Raw genomic sequence first — 17396 nt, 5'->3', positions numbered from 1 at the left:
GATTCGATTGACGTCCGGGGTCAAGCTGAGTGTACAATAGGCTAGAAGGTGCAAGAAATGGGACCCAAGAAAGAAAGCGAACTCAGCGATACGACAGCACAGCACGATTAGGCGGGTTTTCCGACACGGATTATGAAACAGTACAGAGTAAAAATACCAGGGGAGGGAGCCATGGGGAGAAAAACGGTGGCATACTATAGGAACATAACCATAACGGAGTCGAGACGGAGGGGAGTGTCCATCTAACGAAGGCGAGCGCATTGTTCAAGGTCATGCGAATCTAGAGTCTGAAGAGGAAACCGAGCTGAAAAGGAACCGTCAGCGACGTGATTGTATACCAAGGCATGAGGCAGTGCTTACATCCTCAGGCGTCAATCGACCCATGGCCTAGACAGTCGTCAGAAGATGTTAGCTGATTGAAACGGAGAAGTTGCTTACCGAGTCGTCAGCAGAAAGCGTAGCATCAACCATCGCAGCCTTCTTTTCCTGCAGCTGGATGATACGGCTCTCGATGCTGTCCTCGACGACCAACTTGATGGCCTTGACGGGGCGGTGCTGGCCCAGACGGTGTATACGATCCATGGCCTCTGCGTTACCAAGCATCAGAGATTTTTCCCGAAAAAAGGGGAAGAGACACTGACGAAACTCTACAGCAGGGTTCCACCAGCTGTCCATGAGATATACCCGAGAAGCCTCCGTCAAGTTGAGGGCGACACCACCGGCCTTCAAACTGACGAGGAAGACGGTGACATGAACGTTGTTCACTGTGGACAATTATGAGCGTGTGAAGCGCAAGAGTACGCAGGCTTGGGCTGCTTACTGAAGTACTTGATGGTAGCGTCGCGAGCTTGGGGGCTCATGGTACCTTCCAGACGGCAAACCTATTCATGGTTCAGATGCTGGTGCTCATGCGCGAACGAGGGGCTGAACTCACAACAAAGCCGGCCCTCTGCAGCCTGTACGCGATTAGGTCCAAGAAGTTGACGAACTGGCTGAACACGATGCTCTTCGTGGTAGCATCCTCCCGCCGCAAATTGCTCAGCTCCTCAACCAGAGCCTCGATCTTCGTCGAGGACCGCCAAGTGTTGAGGTCGAGGCGACCAAGTATACCCTGGCGGACCTTCAAGGTCTCGGTTTCACCGAGCTCTAGCGCGGGGGCCTCGAGGTCGATCGTAAGCGGAACGTGACAGACAGGGCATGCAGGCTGCGGGTAACCCGTAAGCGATCGATTCAGCAGTGGTGGATTGAGGATGCGAACCGTCACTTCGACAGAAGCCTCCAAGTACTGTTTGATACACTCGCGGTCGAAGATGTGCCTGCACTTGGCCTGGATGGCGTCTTCGGCGAACTCGTTGCAGAGACGGCAGACGGTGCCCTCTCCGTCTTCGTCGGTTGCAAACACACCAGCGTTGTTTTTGCTCTTCAGAACGAGATCGGGATGGCAAGCCATCTGCCGCATGCGGGTGAGCAGACTGAAGATGTTGGAGTAGTCTAGAAGCTAGGTCAGTCGGCACACCCTAGAAGAGTGTGGAAGACATACTGTTCAAGATCGTCCCAGAATCTATGTAGGTCGTGAACTGCCTTTTCGCGTCCGTGAACAGAGAATTGTAGAGCTCCTTCTCCTCAGGACTGAAGTACTCGCGTTTGATGATGACTGTTCGCGGCGGAAGTCCGAGATCGTCTGCTCGTTGGATCTGGAAAATGTCATTTGAACCTATTTGCGCAAAGGTTCAAGGAAAATTCAAGAAGCTTACTTTGGTGCGACGCAGCATCATCCGATCGAGGAGAATCCTCAGTTTCTTGAAGGCGGCGGCACCAGGTCCCTGCATGCCGTTCTTCTGGATGGGGGTCAAAATCTCGTTGTTCCAGAAACATGTCTGCACAGGGGTCAGGACAAGATTTGCGGATCTCATGTCAGACACGTACATGCTGCATAGGGCTATGGCCGCAGTCTATATACGGATAAGTCGACACGAAGCGGGTAGATCCAAGAAAACGAACGCACCATCACAGGTCTTCTTGTCTGTGAACACCCAGTGAAGAGACTTGCAGTCACACATCTTGCCTGATGAAAGATCAGCCGACGTACTGCTCTACTAGCGCACAACGACTCACAAAAGTAATATGAGAACGGGTCTCCGCCAAGGAAACGAACTAGACTGTAGAGCTCGCCGACACGATTCTGAAGCGGAGTGCCCGAAAGACACCAACGATACTTGGCCTTGAGCTCGAAAGTAGCTTTCGCTGTGTTCGTCTGTCGCTCTTTGATGTTATGGGCTTCATCCAACTAAACGACCTTCAGCATTGTTCAATCTCGTGTCCATGGGTGCAAATACCCACAATGACTCTATGCCAATTGATGAGGTGAAGAGGGGACTTCTCCTTGACGATCACACCCTTGCGCTTGAAGCCGCTGTGTTCTTTCCGGAAACAACTCTCCAGAACAGCAAAGGAAGTGAGGACCTAGAAAGTATCGCGGTAAGCACAGACGCAGATTTAACTGACAGCACAGAACGTACCACGTCGTACTTCTGCAGCTCTTTAACGCTTGACTCGCGCGATGAACCGTGCCAGACGAGCGCCTTCAACTTGCTTGCTGTATGCGTTTCGATTTCGTTTCTCCATTGCATAATGGCAACAGTGGGCCTGCACAGACGTCAGTGGATGATTGATTTCAATGCGCAGGTAACTTACGCTACGACTAGATTCGGTCTCGATCCGAAATCGGAAAGTAGGAGTGCAATCATCTGAATGGTCTTGCCCATACTAAACCGATGTCAGTCACAGCACGAGAGCACGAGACCAAGTAACTGACCCCATCTCATCCTAAGAGATACATGCGTCAGCTGAGCCGCCATAGTGACGAGGGACCAGTACGCACTGCAAGCATTCCGCCACTCCAAGGACCTGCTTCTTGCTCCTTGAACCACGACAAACTCTCTAGCTGGAACGGTAGGAGTTGGACTTTGAGATCGGCGGGTTGCTCGCCTCGCTTTGGTTCGACGATCTTGACGTGTCTCTCCAAATCACCCCAGACATCCTTCAATTCCGGATGGTTCTTCTGAAGGGCGATGGTGGCTTTCTCCGCCTGCAAAAGAGTGAATACGTTTGTTGTGTGGCTCGAGCCGACGCGACTCACATAAGTGAGCTTCCGTCCCAGCTGTTTCCGCAACGCTCTCTCTTCCTTCGCATTGCGACCACCGGCGCGTGTTGCCCTTGCCTCTTTCCTGGCATTCCGGAGGTCTTGGATGGTCATTGCCTTCACCTTTGGCTTGCCTTTACCCTTGCCCTTGTTCGAGAGGGGTTCTTCGGCTGAGTCGTCGTCGTCCGAGAGAGACAAGATGTCCTCTCCTGTGGAGGCGTAGTTCCCGTCATGCGCACACGCCTTCGCGAGCCGTCTCTCTGCTGCGGCAGCCCTCTTCGCTGCGGCACTGTTGACGGGTGGCCGGCCCTAGAAGAGCCAGCACCGTGCTAGACACACCTGCACGGCGGTCAGCCTCTTCGCGAGCGGCGTTGACAGATTGCAGGAGGGCCTCCTGGACCATGGTCTCTTCATCTGAAGTGTCGAATTGCTCTACGTCGCTCCCATCCTCAGGCTCAAACTCAGATTCACTAGGGTCGGACTCCATGAGCAAGAGGTCTTCCTCCTCGGAATCAGGGATGATGGTTGGCGAGATCTTCCTACTCGAACGCCTAGTCCTGAGGACACCGTCTCGGCAACAGATAGCTGTGCAATACGTTGGTGTGACACAAAACCCCTTCGAAAGGTTGCGTACCTGAGAAAGCTTCCTCGAAGGATTTCGATGTACGCGACCGGTTCCCAGCACGCCGCTTGGCCGCTCTCGAAGTCGGCACAGTCTCCCCCTCAGACTCGGTCTCCAACGCACGCTTCTTGCCTTTGCTTTTGGAGGCAGTAGGGCCCTTTGCGGTTTTCTTGGGGAGAGCAACCACCTCGTCTTCGTCGATCGCAGAGGTATCCGGAGTAGAGCGTGTTGACGCCCCCTGCGCTGAACATTGGCGACTCCAAGCGACGGTGGAGGGGTGGTTGACGCCGACTGGGTAGCTTTGGCGCGGCCTCGCGTGACACGCATGGTGGACACCGTCTTCTGCGGTTGAGTGTGGGCAAGGGGGCAGACGCGCGGTAGGGGCGCAGGTAGAGAGGGGAAGGTGGACAAGTTTTGCGTGGCTCCCGCGGGACGCGACGCGACAAGACGCGCCTGAACCTTATTTATGGTCGCGTTTAGCCGGCAGCGAGATGCCCCTGGCGCGTGGTAGGCGCCGTACAGCTGACTCAAGTCTCCGTGAATTGGCACCTCTTGCTGCTTTTGGCCACCACCACCCCACGTGAACACTGACTGAGCACGTTTCAACGAGCATCGAGTTTGTGGGCGGCATTTCCGGGTTCGCTGAACTGTGTCTGTGGTTGCGTCAGTGGCCAGGCTCCCGCCTGCGAGCGCGTATATGGGCTCGGGGAAGCTCGCGACTTGTATGTGGTCACACGTCTCGGCGTCTAGCTAGGTGGATTCACTGGTGGGAGTTTCCGCTCGCGCCTCGCTTCTCCGCTCCCATCATGTACGCACTCAGGGCACTTGTGTGCGGCGCCGCTCTTGCGTATGCTGGGGCGTACGCTAGCGTACAGCAAGTCGCATTTGACCTCCGTCATGGTGGCAACAGCCTGTCTCAAGCCGTTGACGTGAATGCGTCCGTGGTCGCGACGCGTCCCTCGCGTCCGTGACCTCTACGAGCGACTTTGTCGCCTTGGCGCATCCCCAGTTCCCTGCGCACCAGGTCAGGGTCAAGAAGTCCGATTTCTGCGATTCCACTGTCAAGTGAGTCCGAACCTCGTCTTGTCTACGCGTTGTTCGTCCAACTTACACCGATGCAGCGTGTACACAGGTTACCTTGACGTCGACTATGGCGCCAAACACATGTTCTTCTACTTCTTTGAGAGTCGACGTGATCCGGACAACGGTGAAATATATGGTCTTTGAGGGTCGCTCAATACTAACCTGCTCGTTCAGATGACGTGATGATGTGGATCAACGGAGGTACCAGCAAACCATTGGCTCGTCCGGAGTGCTGACCAATTTATCAGGTCCCGGGTGCTCGTCTTCTCTGGGTTGCTCATGGAGCTCGGTATGAAACATCCCGTGGTTCTGTCTCTCAGTAAGCTGATGAGCCTTCAAAGGCCCCTGCAGTATCGACATGAAAAACGAGTCGAGCAATGGACCACCTGGAACCCATACTCTTGGAACTCCGAAACGAACATCTTCTTCCTGACCAGCCGTGAGTCGGACGGTGGACTTTATGCGTGTTCTTTGTGACCTCTGTTCATAGAGTCAACGTCGGGTTCTCTTACGCGGAATTCGGAGAGACCATCGAGACGACTGAAGACGCGGCCAAGAACGTCCATGCCTTCCTCACGATCTTCTTCGAGACGTTCTCACAGTTCAAGGGACGCCCGCTCCACCTTGCCGGCGAATCCTACGGTGTTCGCACTCTGCGTCTGTATCCTCTTGGCGCCGCCTCACCGACATCTCCACCTCCTACAGGGACGCTATCTGCCGTCGTTCGGGAGCTACGTCTATGATCAAAACCAAATTGCGATACAAGCTGGGCGCGACACCCTCAACCTGACAAGCATCCTGATTGGTAATGGCGTCGTCGACTACACCAAGTACGTACTAGCGAGCACACGCGCTCGTAGGGCGGCTGTGCTAATGCACCCGGGATCATCACAGGATCTACCGCGGCAGACACGAGATGGAGTGCGCAACGGCCGCGCTCCCAGTGCCGTTCCAGTCGATTAGCGTCTGCGTGCAGCAAAAGACGGCGGTGAGTGATATCATCAACACTGCATTGATTCTGACTGACGGTTTGCCAAGCTGACGCGGTGTGAGAAAGCGATGCAGGCCAGTTGTGTGGAGGTGCATGATGAGATCAACTGCCGCGCAGCCCTCAGCTTTTGCCAGGAGGTCGTGAGTGGCACGTACGCGCACAGCGGTGAGTGATGCTCCCAAGAGGCTATGACCTCAGTGGCCTGTGGGGCACTCAATGATCAGTGAACTTGCAGGCCGAAACGTCTATGATATCTCCAAGGTTGTGGCGTTTCAAACTGTTTCAGCCTACCACAGCTCATAACGGCTGGGCCTCCACAGGACTGCATCGGAGACCTCTGCTACGCCGAATCTGGAGCGATCACCGACTACCTGAACCAGCCTTCAGTCCGCTCTTTGCTCGGCGTCGAGAGCCCGGGCAACTTCACCTCCTGCAACGGGGAGCTCGGCAGCGCCTTCAGCGGGCGCCTGGACCGGACGACGATGTCGCAGAACTACATCGCCGCGCTCCTCGACCGCGGCGTCCGGGTGCTCATCTACTCGGGCACGTACGACTGGCAGTGCAACTGGGTCGCGAGCCGGCTCTGGCTGGAGGAGATGGAGTGGGGCGGGGCGGAAAGGTACCGCGCGAACGCGTTCCGCGACTGGGCCGTCGACGGGCGCACCGTGGGTGAGGTCAAGACGTCCGGCCTCCTCACCTTCGCGACGATATACGGAGCGGGCCATATGATGAGTGCTTCCTTCTAGCGTCGAAGCGACGGGCCGCTGTACTGACGCTGGTTTTTCCCCGGCTGCACGTCCCATATGACAAGCCCGCCGAGGCGCTCGCCATGGTTTCCCGCTGGCTCGTCGAGGAAGATATGTGAGGTCCTCGGCGCACGGGCATCTCGGGGGCCTCGGGAGGGCGGCTGTTCGGTAAACTTTGCCGCGCGCGGGGCGGCCAATGAGAAGCACGCCCCCGCCGATACAGCAGCTGTAGACTTGTTCGTCAAGAAATATGCCGCCCGTGATCACCGGTTTGCCCGTTCTGCTCGCCGCAGGCCGCTGTCGCCGAACGAGGAGTGTCCGTACACGCGCCTAACCTTCAGCACCCACATCTGCGCCCCACCCGCCATCACGCACATAATGCGCGACCGCACCACCAGATGGACTGTGCCTGCTCGCGCAAAGCGTCCTTGAATGCGAAGACATCATGATGGCGGCCGGCGCTCCCACGCTTGGGCTCGGCCGGCGCGCCAGGCACCCCTTGCAACCCCTCGCGCCCTCCGGAGTGGGCGATCATGCTTGCCATCCCGGAGCGGAACGAGAGACCGGAAGCGCGTTGACGTGTGTCGGCGTGCCGCCCACGCGCTGCTGCTCCTGGCGCGGCGAGCGCGGGGAGCGGGGCACGAGAAAGTGCTCGGGCTTGCCGCCATCGCCGTCGCCGTCGCGCGGCATTGATTGTATGTAAATCTGGGAGGTGTTAGCCCGCCACGATCACCCAAGATTAGCATCTCTGACGAAGCTATTAATAAATGGCGACAGTCTAAATGATGGACTTCTGCGGCGATGTGTGGGGGGAGATGGACTGCTGAGGGCGCTGCGAAAGGCAGACCAACACCTGGTGCTCTTGGACGTGGCTGAGGCAGAGTGCGCGACGGACTGGCAGTGGCTGGCGGTGGTGATCAACGGACCGCGGCCGTGGGTCTGGTAATTCGCACCGCGCCGTCCCATTTCGCGCGCCTCCTCATTGGTGCAATCACTCCGACACTGATATGTCAGACCGCCATCGCCCAGGCAGTCCACGGCCAGCGGGCTCTCTGCAGAACGGGTGCGCCGCTGCCTGCGACGCCTGCACCGTCGGACCACGCAGATCGAGCATGGCGCCGCGCGGGCCGGATGGGTGGCCACAGGCCGGCAGGAGGAGGTGCAGCAGCGGGCGGAGGGGTGTGCGGTACTGAACGCGGTTGTTATGGGGATAAGCAATCTGCCGGTTTCCCCGAGCCAGGAATGCGGTATGGGAGGTACGCCTGCGACGAATCACCGCCGCGCTCTGAAAAGGGCCTGCCGTCCGTCGCGCACTGCACCCCCCCTCCCCTTCCCCTTCTCCTCCCTTTTTTCGGTGCCTAAGGTCCGTCGCCTCTCTCTTCTCTCCTTCGTCCTGCTCACCTTCTCTCCAGTCACTTCGGGCTGCCCGGTAGCGCCCCTGGACCACTTCCATTCGTTTCGGCTTCGCCCTACCAGTCCTCCAGCAGGCTTTCAACTCCGGCAGTAAGCAACTCGGTCCTTTCGTAATGCCTCCCTCGCCACCCTCCTTGCCCTTGCGGCACCCATCATCGTCCTCGGTGCCCCCATCCGCCGCGACAAGGCCACCGACCTCGTCGTCCTCAGTGCGTTCAGATTTTCTTCGGCTGATCCATTCGCCCGCTGATCGGACATGCTCTCGCTTCCCAGAGTTCGCGGACGTCCTTGAGCAGTTCGAGTCGCAGTTCTACCAGCAGGCACTGCAAAAGTTCCAGGACAGCGACTTCACTGCCGCCGGTTTCGTCGACGCCCAGCTCCCCATCGAGCAGTTCAAGCAGATCCAGGGGATGAGGCCACCCACCAGACTGCGCTCGAGGTGCGTCATGCTCTGTCTCCTCCCGTCTTGTGCGCCGTGCCAATTCTCTGCTCCAGTCGGTTATCGCGTCGCTTGGCGACAAGCCCATCTCGAACTGCAGCTTCAACTTCGGTAACGCATTGAACGACGTCCCGACGATGGCCGCAACCGCCCGTGTGGTGGAGAACGTTGGGGTGGGGGCCTACCTCGGCGCGGCCCATCTTATTGGCGACCCGACCATCCTCACCGCTGCGGGCTCCATCCTCACCACCGAGGCGCGCCATCAGACGATCCTGAACGTGCTCAACAACGGTGCTTCGATCCCCTCTGCGTTCGACATCGGCCTCCTTCCGAACGAGGTCCTCGCCATCGCCGGCGCGTTCATCTCCGGCTGCGACCTCGGTGTCGGTGCCTCAAACCAGCCCCTCACGATCACGAACACCGCTGTCACGACCGGCACGAAGCTCGAGTTCACGTCCCCCGCGCTCAACGGCTCTACCGACGGCATGTTCTGCCAGATGCTCATCGGCGGTATGCCTATGACGATCTCGCTCCCCATCGACCAGTGTGTCGTCCCCGACAACCTCGACGGCCCCGTCGCGGTCTTCATCACCCCCGACATGCAGGCCCTCAACGGCGACCCTGTCAACCGCGCTGGCCAGGCCGTCGTCGCCGGTCCCGTGATGGCGTTCATCGACACCGTCAAGCAGGAGATCGGCCAGCTCGTGCTCGCCGCGGGCAGCGCGAACAAGAACGCGCAGACGTCGACCACGACCATCTCTCCCGACATGGCGAGCTCGATCATCGCCTCTGCGTCCTCCACCGTCACTTCCAGCGAGGGCATGATGACCGACTCCGCGAGCTCGACCAACTCTGCCGACTCGTCGATGATGACCGGCAGCTCGTCCTCGGGCTGCAACTCCTCGAGCTGCGACTCCTCGAGCTCCAACTCGTCTTCCTCCGACAGCTCGTCCAACAGCTCGTCCTCCTCTGACAGCTCCTCTTCCACCGACTCTTCCGCTGCGTCCTCAACCTCGAGCAGCGACAGTGCCACCTCGACCTCTGGCTCGTCATCGTCATCGTCCTCTTCCTCCTCGTCATCCTCCTCTGACAGCAACAACTCCAGCGTGAAGGAGAGCGACAACACCGTCGTCAGCTCCCCCGGCACCCGCAACACCCAGACCGGCAACATGGGCGCCATCTCCATCGACGGCTGGCAGGCCGACGTCCCCAAGTCCGCCATCTCCACCGCCGCGAGCGCGACGGGCTCCGCCACCGACTCCGCATCAGCCTCGGCGTCCGCCACGGGCTCTGCCAGCTCCTCCGCGAGCTCGTCCGCCGCCGCCGCGGTCGCCGTCTCCACCGGGAACTGAGGGGTCCGTTCCCGGCGAGAGAGCCGAGCCGCTCACACATCGCGCTGCGCTGCGCCGCGGCCGCTGAAAGCGGACGACGCCAGGTCCGCTTTTGTAGGGAGGGGAGATGCTGTACCGACGGACTCGCGCGGACTCGTTAACCCTCCATGGACAGGGCACGATACCAATCTGAGGACACTTGATATACACTACAGGCATTCACGTACCGGTTGCTTTTTTCACACGACTGCTTCGTTCCCTTCGCGTTTGGCCGCTCTCGATCGCTTTGTCGACGATACTGTTAGGGTTGCTGGTCGATTTTGTACGTCCTACTTGTGCAAAGTAGCGTGCTCCTTACCGCCGAATACCTTCACCTGAGTGCTTGGTGTGTGCTCATCGGTAAGCAACACAGACTCGCTGGCAGTGACAGAGTTGCAGAGTGTGGGACTGCTGTTCTCAAGTCCACAACTGTTGTCAGAGAATAGCAGTGTGAGCTGATTGGAACGGAGTGTAGAGGATGGACAGAAGTGTTTCGTATAAGACCGATGAGCGCAAGATGACTACGAAGATATTCGGAGAGGGCATCAAAAACACTGGCCAACGCCGGGGTCGAACCGACGACCTTGGCGTTATTAGCACCACGCTCTAACCAACTGAGCTAGTCGGCCATACAAATAAGGCATGTGGTAGTAATTACATCAGTACGGGCTCTAGAGATGCTATTGTTGGAGCCGCGGTTGCCGGTGGCCAGGCAAAGAAGACGGGTGCCACGGCCGGTCCGCTGCACCTTGTCTCCTCCCTTCCACCTCCTCCCTTGTGTCCTCCCCCATGGCGACCTCCGCGGAGTTTTTCCCCGTACCCGCAGGCCGTCACGAAGTCGATCTCGGCCCTTCGCTCTCGCGTGCGCTCAAAGCACGCAAAGGCGCCCCCGCGACCAGCAAGCACGATCGAGAGTTTTATTCCGTCCGGTGTGAGTGTTCCCTCTCGTCTGCTCGTCCAGCCAGTGCCGACCCGTCGGCTCAAGATGCCTCAGACAACTTCCGCCCGGAATCCATCGACACTGAGAAGCCCGGGTCCATCGAGGTCGTCGAGGACAGGGGTAAGGTCGATGTCCGCATGTCGCGCCCGACCACCAAGGTACGTCATAGCCTGTGAGCATCCCTCACCTGCCGCTCATCTCACCTTCGTCCAACACCACCCAGGGCGACGACGAGCCGGCCAGGTTCATTGGGCAGGCCACCTCGGCGTCCGAGTACGAGTGCGTGCTGATATACGACGAGGACACCGGAGTGCGTCTCGTGCCCACGCCGCTCGAGGCGCCACTATACTGACCGGACGGACCCCAGAGGTGCACGCTCGAGAAGCTCGACACGATGTTCACCATGGTTCATGACCACCCTCCGGCGCGCGCGCCGCGCAAAGCCGCGTCCCGTACGTCCCTCCGATCGCCTGCATCGCGCGCGCTCCGTTCAACGTTCTTCACAGCCGCTCCCCCTCGGCCAGCCGTCTCGTCCCGCAATGTTTCTGCCCAGAAGCAAGAAGAAGAGGAAAGCGAAGGGGAGATCCCCGAGCATAAGGTCTCAAAACCCCCGCTCAAAACGATGTTTATGCCTAAGAAGCCCAAGGTACCTCCCAAGGCGCAACCTCCGCCCGCCACGGCGAAGCCCACGCCAACCCCTACACCTGCCCCGTCAAAACCCGCACTTCCAATAAAGAGCGTAGTCTCGAGCAAGGCGTCCCCTGTGCCTTCCACGTCCAAATCTGCTCCTACGAAACCAGTACCGCGACCACGCGCAAAGGCCTCAGCACCTGCACCTGCGCCCACACCCACTCCGCCTGCCCCTGCCCCTGCCTCTACACCTATTCCGTCCCTTCCGTCCAAGCCCGCTGCCTCTACCTCCAAGGCCGCGAATAAACGCGAGGCGCCGCCGGAAGAGCCCGATGTGCGTCGTGCACCCATCAAGAAGGCCAAGGTGCAGAAGAAGGAACGGCCCCCAAGCCCACCGCCGAAACCCGCCAAGATCTATCTCCCCGGCGCGTCCGACTTCATCTCGCTCCCAGGTGCTACCCCCGCCCCCGCGCCAGCGCCAGCACCTTCCACCTCTGCCTTATCCTTTCCCGCACCCATCTCCGCCGCGCCGCCCGTGCCCCCGCCGGTGGAAGCACCCCCGGTCATCGCGGCGGACGACTCGGACGACGCCGACGAATGGGACGAGGTCGAGCCGGCCGAGCCCCGCCCGTCTATGGTCATGGAGGAGATCGACGATTACCCGCTCCCTCCCATGCCCGAGCCCGAGCCCGAGGATCCGTACGCGGCGTTCCCCGCGCCCGAGGAGGAGTTGCTGGAGGACCTCGGGGACGACTGGCTCGCGGCCGCGGTCGGAGACGAGGACTCAGATCAAGAGCCGGAGCCGATCGTCCCCGCGGACCCAGACGCGGGGCCCCTCAGCATGCGCGCGCTCCTGGGCGACGGGCGTTTGAGCAGCGACGAGGACGAGGACGAGTCGTCGACCAGCGACGACAGTGACGACGACTGAGGTTCCCACCCCCGACGTTCCTACCTTCCGTCTCCCTCCCACGTCATCCGCCTCCCCTCACAGCATCCCTCTCATCCGTACGCTGTCACCCCGGAGTCGAATTCCTAGCACTTGAATCGCCTATACATCGACTTTACACATAGACGACCTGCTGTGCTGTCTTTATACCATATCTACCTGCCTGTACTTATTATACCTGGATTGATTGTCACTCGCTCACTGCGTAATGTAACCCATCGGTCGAACTGCCCTAGTCCGAACTCGTCTTCCAGCATGCCGGCATCGCTGCAGCAGTGTTTCCGATGGATATGTGGCTGATTCGTGTACGTCAACTCACATGACATGCGAACGGGGAGGGTAACTACTACGAAGATGTGTGTGCTCGAGTGTGTTGACAAGATGCACCAAACGTATCGTACGAGAGTGGAGGGAGAAAACGAAAAGCATCGTACATGTATTGATGGACACAGGCGGGTGCAGCGGACAGCGAAAGCGCGTGGGGTGTGGGCAGGGCAGGAGTTTACAGTAATAAATTACACAACGACCAAGTGATATACTCGTACAAGGAGTGGGAGGCGGGAGCAAGCTCGCCGGTGCGTAGATCGTGCGAGCAAGGCCTGTCTAAAGCCGCAGACCGTGAGGAGACGCGGAGGCGACAACGGGGACGAGCCATGTATGCGACGGGTGCGGATGACGAACGGGGCGACAAGGTCCGGAGAGCGAGCGACGGCGAAGACAAAGGCAAGACGAACTAGTCCACTCTCATGGGCGAAAGGGGCACTTCAATAGGACGGTCCTGGGGTGTCATCTTCAGTGGGCTCCCGGCTAGTAGCGGGTTGGAGACACCGCCATTGAAAGCACGTTTGTGTCTCCTGCCGAGCAGCGTCGCGCCATCCATGTCGAGCTCGAACGTCCTAGGGCCACCGGCTTTCTTTCCCCTATCGCGCTGACCTGCGCGGCCGTCGTACGCACTTGGCTGCACTGCTCGTTTCGCCGCAACCTGCGCGCCGGCACCTGGTGGAGGGACCTTTGACACGATCTTCTCTTCTTCCTCGTCGCTCTCGTTGAGGTTCTGGAGGAAGCCACGGTTTGCACCACCCTTCTGTGCGCGTCTCCTCGCACCCTCCTCCTCCATGCGATGGACGGCATAAGTGATGTCAAACGCCTCCTTAAGCGTGGCGATTCCGGGTGACCGCGCCTCACGGGCGCCTCCTCGTGCCTCGGCGAGAAGGGGGGAGTCGAGCGCGCGGTGTGCGCTATGGAGGGGCGTGGCCTGCGGGACTTCCGGTTGTGCCGTTATCCATGGGTGAGCAAGGAACTCGTCGATGGTGAATCGCTGAGCAGGGTCGACGCAGAGCAGATGCGTTATGAGATCCTTGGCTGCGTGACATGAGCAACGGTGGTCGGGCCAAAATAAATGGCTTACCCGTCGGACTGATGTTATCCCACCATGGGCTCAGGAAAGTGTAGTATCCCCGTGCGACCTTCTCTGTGAGAACGTTGATGCTCTCGTCGTAGAATGGAGGGAATCCGCACAACAGGGTGTACAGAACGCATCCCAGCGCCCACATGTCGATGGATTTGCTGTAACGCTCATCCTTGACGATCTCCGGTGCCGTGTAGCCAACAGTGCCACAAGGGGTCATCGTCTGCTCGTCCCAAACCACTTTACTGAGACCGAAGTCAGCAATCTTCACTTTGCCGATGCCACCGCCACCGACGCCTGGGATAAATTCGCCTTCGTCTTCTTTGTCCTCCTCGAACTGCTTCGGGGCGGGATTCTTCGACGGGACGAAAGGTATCCGCTCGAAGAGCAAGTTCTCTGGCTTGATATCTCGATGGACGACACCGCGCTCCTCGTGAAGGTGGCGAATGCCCTGAGCAACCTGCAAGATGACATGTCGCGCGAGGTTCTCGCTGAAATACGTGAGCTTGACAATTTGATGGAAGAGCTCGCCGCCTTCCATAACTGTGAACACGGTAAGGTTCGCATCGACGACATGAACGACGTCATCTCGGCTCACGTTCTAGTACGAGGAAATAGTGCTCTGGTGACTCGAAGAACGCCTGAAGCTTCACTATTGATGGATGGTTGATGCCGCGCATGATCTGGACCTCTGTAACTGTGTTAGTATATCTACAAAGTAACGTATAGATAGCTACAACCTTTGAGTATATTTGCCCTCTAATTTGTGAAAGGGTGGTTAGCCATGGGAGAACGTCACGATGGTAGGGTGCACCTCAGTAACCCGCGGTTTCTTCTTAAACTCGCGGTTGAGGTGCTTCTCGCCGGCCTAGGGACGCGGCACGGGATACGCGGTGCATAATGAATGAAATGGGGGATGACAGTGGAGGAAACACTAACCTGCGACGCACTAAGCTCATACTTGCGCACGACCTTGACTACATCGGAGGTGGGTCCAGAGGAGGCATGAAGATGATCTGATGCGCTTACCTGCGATTTTCTGGCCGGATCGGAGATCGATGGCTTTATATACGTTGGAAAAGGCACCACTGGGTGGTGAATCAGTCCCTGGACAAGTCGATGGCGCGAATCATAGCCGCGGTCCTCGGGTAAATTGTCAGGCGCCAAAGGGTCAAGCACCCCTTCGGGACTCGAGATGCGGGGTACGGGGAATGGGGGGCGCGGGGTGGGTGCAAAGCACACGACGAGTGAGACTCGTAGCGCAGAGTAGAAACGATGCCATAGGCGTAACCACAGGGGAGGAAGGAGAAAGCCGGATATGAAGAGTGACGACTTACTCGCCCATCTTCTCCAACAGCTTGTAGTGCTCGAGACCCTTGTAGACGGGTAGCTTGCCCTTGGCCTCGCGCTCCTCCTGCACGATTTGCTCTATGTGCTCCTTGTACTTGGGCGAGCCCTTGGCGGCCTGCTGTTGCTGCATGTCGCGAGATTCGCGTTGTTGGCGACTCTGCTGTTCGGCGGCGCGGGACTGTTGGCTCTGTGCAGAAGAGTGGGGAGCCTGGTGCGCGGCGTCATCCTGCGGCCTCGCGGCAGAATGGTGATTCTTTCCATGGCGAATGAGATCTGATGGCGGAGCGGTAAGGTGTGTGAGAGAAAGGCGGAGAAAGACGGAGAAAGGCGATGAAGGACGCACTCTTGAACGCGTCGACGACGCCGGTGGAGGGCATGGCTGCGACGGGGGGCGGCGGGCGGTGGGCGGGCAGCGGCGGGCAGAGGAAGGGGGAGGCGGGACGGGAAGGGGAGGCTGGAACACGCTCGGTCGGCCATGATTTGAAGGCAGGCGGGGCTCCATGGCGTCATGCAACCCAGATACGTCATCCCCTGTCACCCACGTCCACCGGCGCTTCTCCCCGCCTGCCCAGCCAAGCGTTCCTCTCCGCCTCCGGTGTAGGCATAGCACTTGCGGAGCAGACACTAGTGGAGCCCCCCAGCCTGAAATATTGACGTCTTGCTGCGGCCGTCGTGCCGCGCCGTTCACTTCCATCAAAAGCACCTTCTCGCATATGCCTCAAAGCTTCACACTGAAGCTATCCCGTTTCGTCCCAAACGCTTGTTACGTCAGGCACATATCGCACTCGGCAGAGATCCTACTGCCACATGTACAGGGAAAATAAACATTCCGAGCCGGTGGGGCCAAAGACTCTCGAAGTTATGCAAGGCGCGATCAAGTCAGTCCGACCGTTTGCGCTCAACGGGTGGCAGGATCGGGTTAGAATGTAGACAATCCAAAAATGGGTGCAGTGCTTTGAACTGCCGTCGGTGGGGTCGGTCACACTATTTGCACAATCCGTGGGCGGCCTGCATGAACGTGAACTGCGCGTCGCACGGGACATGGAACAGGCGCGTGCGGCGTGCACGCACCAGTGTGCGCCCAAGTGGTACGGGTGTCCCAGACTTAGAAAGTGAAGCTTACTGCCCCAAGGTGTACACAGTACTCCCATCAACCGTAGGCTTGGACACATCGGGGGTAAGCAAAGAACAAGAGACCACACCGATTCCGAGCCGTCAAGTTAGATGCCGTGTGCATGCACGATACCTTCACGCTCGCTTCGCAGTCTGCTTCGAGGTGTCACATGCGCTACGATTCGAATGTTTCTGTGGTTTTGCATTTGTGCTCAGTAGGTCCTATGCATAGCGGCGGGTGCATACACAGCATGATCGAGGTGGTGTTTTACATGTATCGACGTCGCCTTGCGCGCGAAACGGGCCAGCTCTCCGTCCTCAAGGTACAGAGCGTGGGCAAGGTCGTGTGGGGTGCAGGGGCGAGTGGACTATGACTCCTTCGCCTCCAAGCGGGCTTTTCTCTGCATCGCGAACGGGTGGGATAAGAGGGTGGAGCGCATGAAAGGAGACGTGGGGAAACTCACCGAACCGACAAGCGCGTACTTGGCGTTGCGGCGGAACTGAGATAGTCGCGACCTTCAGAATCTCTACACGAAATGACCCATAATCTCAGCGCACCTTGGGGTCAACCTGGGGGAAACATGCAATTAGTACGATGTCACGATGCGCCGTGTAGCTACTTACACCCTTCATAGACCGCGTCCTGTGGCTTTGGGGCGTCTTGATACCATTACGGTGAGCCTTGCGGCTCTGGTTGTGGGCAGTGTGGCTGTAGCGTACGATTTTTAGTGATGCCGAAAATCTCCCATGGCCGCATTTACTCACTTCTTGGACTTGGACATGGCGACGTCGGATGGAGTCTTGAGGATGCTGAGACTGTTTCCCTTAGCGCCGGTGTCCAGGTCTGAGATGGCGTGTGAATCGGAGAGTTTGGTGGCTGAGAAACTGTACAGTACGTGTCTCGGCAACAGCCGGCTAACTGGCTGTAATTCAGCAACACGTGTGCACTGTGCATGACTATGATTGATGGCAGATATCGTTACTACATCAACCCTGGACGTCTTTGAAAACTATTCATACATCAGGAATGATGAGTAAAAAAAATTATTGGCCAACGCCGGGGTCGAACCGACGACCTTGGCGTTATTAGCACCACGCTCTAACCAACTGAGCTAGTCGGCCGATATATTGATAACTTCTTGAATAGTATTGACTGTATTACAATTCACAATCGAACACTTTCAGTTGCTCCTCACTTAGGAC

At 58.4% G+C, this 17396-nt stretch overlaps 6 protein-coding genes and 2 non-coding genes across 8 annotated transcripts; 3 read left to right on the top strand and 5 right to left on the bottom strand.

Moving 5' to 3' along the window:
* Positions 1 to 280: 280 nt before the first annotated feature.
* BXZ73DRAFT_51847 (SNF2 family N-terminal domain-containing protein) lies at positions 281 to 4091 on the bottom strand (the record flags this gene model as incomplete). Its single annotated transcript, XM_048020713.1, is given in 20 exon segments — positions 281 to 304; positions 361 to 387; positions 439 to 587; positions 642 to 764; positions 821 to 881; positions 935 to 1204; positions 1259 to 1491; positions 1541 to 1694; positions 1755 to 1877; positions 1927 to 1952; positions 2006 to 2065; positions 2116 to 2287; positions 2341 to 2463; positions 2520 to 2646; positions 2695 to 2766; positions 2865 to 3088; positions 3140 to 3451; positions 3468 to 3712; positions 3750 to 4002; positions 4014 to 4091. The coding sequence occupies 20 exon segments, from the start codon at positions 4089 to 4091 to the stop codon at positions 281 to 283; spliced, it is 2856 nt and encodes a 951-aa protein (XP_047874727.1).
* A 631-nt stretch (positions 4092 to 4722) lies between these two features.
* On the top strand, positions 4723 to 6584 carry BXZ73DRAFT_51876 (peptidase S10 serine carboxypeptidase; the record flags this gene model as incomplete). The annotated part of the gene is made up of 11 exons (XM_048020714.1): positions 4723 to 4829; positions 4886 to 4971; positions 5022 to 5048; positions 5096 to 5136; positions 5199 to 5290; positions 5338 to 5491; positions 5553 to 5677; positions 5742 to 5835; positions 5886 to 6003; positions 6074 to 6099; positions 6159 to 6584. Coding segments are annotated over 11 exons (1296 nt in total), but the record flags the coding sequence as incomplete, so codon positions are not given.
* Positions 6585 to 7788: 1204 nt separating this feature from the next.
* BXZ73DRAFT_91771 (ferritin-like domain-containing protein) lies at positions 7789 to 9788 on the top strand (the record flags this gene model as incomplete). Its single annotated transcript, XM_048026103.1, has 4 exons — positions 7789 to 7840; positions 8093 to 8206; positions 8271 to 8440; positions 8493 to 9788. The coding sequence occupies 4 exons, from the start codon at positions 7789 to 7791 to the stop codon at positions 9786 to 9788; spliced, it is 1632 nt and encodes a 543-aa protein (XP_047874725.1).
* Positions 9789 to 10361: 573 nt separating this feature from the next.
* On the bottom strand, positions 10362 to 10435 carry BXZ73DRAFT_t159. Its single transcript has one exon. It is a non-coding gene; the product is annotated as a tRNA-Ile (tRNA).
* Positions 10436 to 10595: 160 nt separating this feature from the next.
* On the top strand, positions 10596 to 12304 carry BXZ73DRAFT_104380 (RNA polymerase II transcription elongation factor-domain-containing protein; the record flags this gene model as incomplete). Its single annotated transcript, XM_048015861.1, has 5 exons — positions 10596 to 10737; positions 10792 to 10904; positions 10970 to 11056; positions 11114 to 11198; positions 11253 to 12304. The coding sequence occupies 5 exons, from the start codon at positions 10596 to 10598 to the stop codon at positions 12302 to 12304; spliced, it is 1479 nt and encodes a 492-aa protein (XP_047874724.1).
* A 751-nt stretch (positions 12305 to 13055) lies between these two features.
* On the bottom strand, positions 13056 to 15457 carry BXZ73DRAFT_51766 (Pkinase-domain-containing protein; the record flags this gene model as incomplete). Its single annotated transcript, XM_048020692.1, has 9 exons — positions 13056 to 13684; positions 13731 to 14273; positions 14329 to 14421; positions 14471 to 14489; positions 14545 to 14598; positions 14670 to 14707; positions 14760 to 14818; positions 15068 to 15353; positions 15424 to 15457. 9 exons carry the CDS (start codon positions 15455 to 15457, stop codon positions 13056 to 13058), a joined length of 1755 nt encoding a protein of 584 aa, XP_047874723.1.
* A 1104-nt stretch (positions 15458 to 16561) lies between these two features.
* BXZ73DRAFT_104378 (ribosomal L29e protein family-domain-containing protein) lies at positions 16562 to 16975 on the bottom strand (the record flags this gene model as incomplete). Its single annotated transcript, XM_048015860.1, has 5 exons — positions 16562 to 16594; positions 16658 to 16693; positions 16752 to 16763; positions 16818 to 16902; positions 16959 to 16975. 5 exons carry the CDS (start codon positions 16973 to 16975, stop codon positions 16562 to 16564), a joined length of 183 nt encoding a protein of 60 aa, XP_047874722.1.
* A 266-nt stretch (positions 16976 to 17241) lies between these two features.
* Positions 17242 to 17315, bottom strand: BXZ73DRAFT_t158. The gene has a single exon. It is a non-coding gene; the product is annotated as a tRNA-Ile (tRNA).
* Positions 17316 to 17396: the final 81 nt, after the last annotated feature.

The sequence above is a fragment of the Epithele typhae genome (assembly GCF_022376455.1).
Source record: "Epithele typhae strain CBS 203.58 chromosome Unknown BXZ73scaffold_51, whole genome shotgun sequence".
Taxonomy (NCBI): domain Eukaryota; kingdom Fungi; phylum Basidiomycota; class Agaricomycetes; order Polyporales; family Epitheliaceae; genus Epithele; species Epithele typhae.
This window is presented reverse-complemented; position numbering and strand designations above follow the sequence as displayed.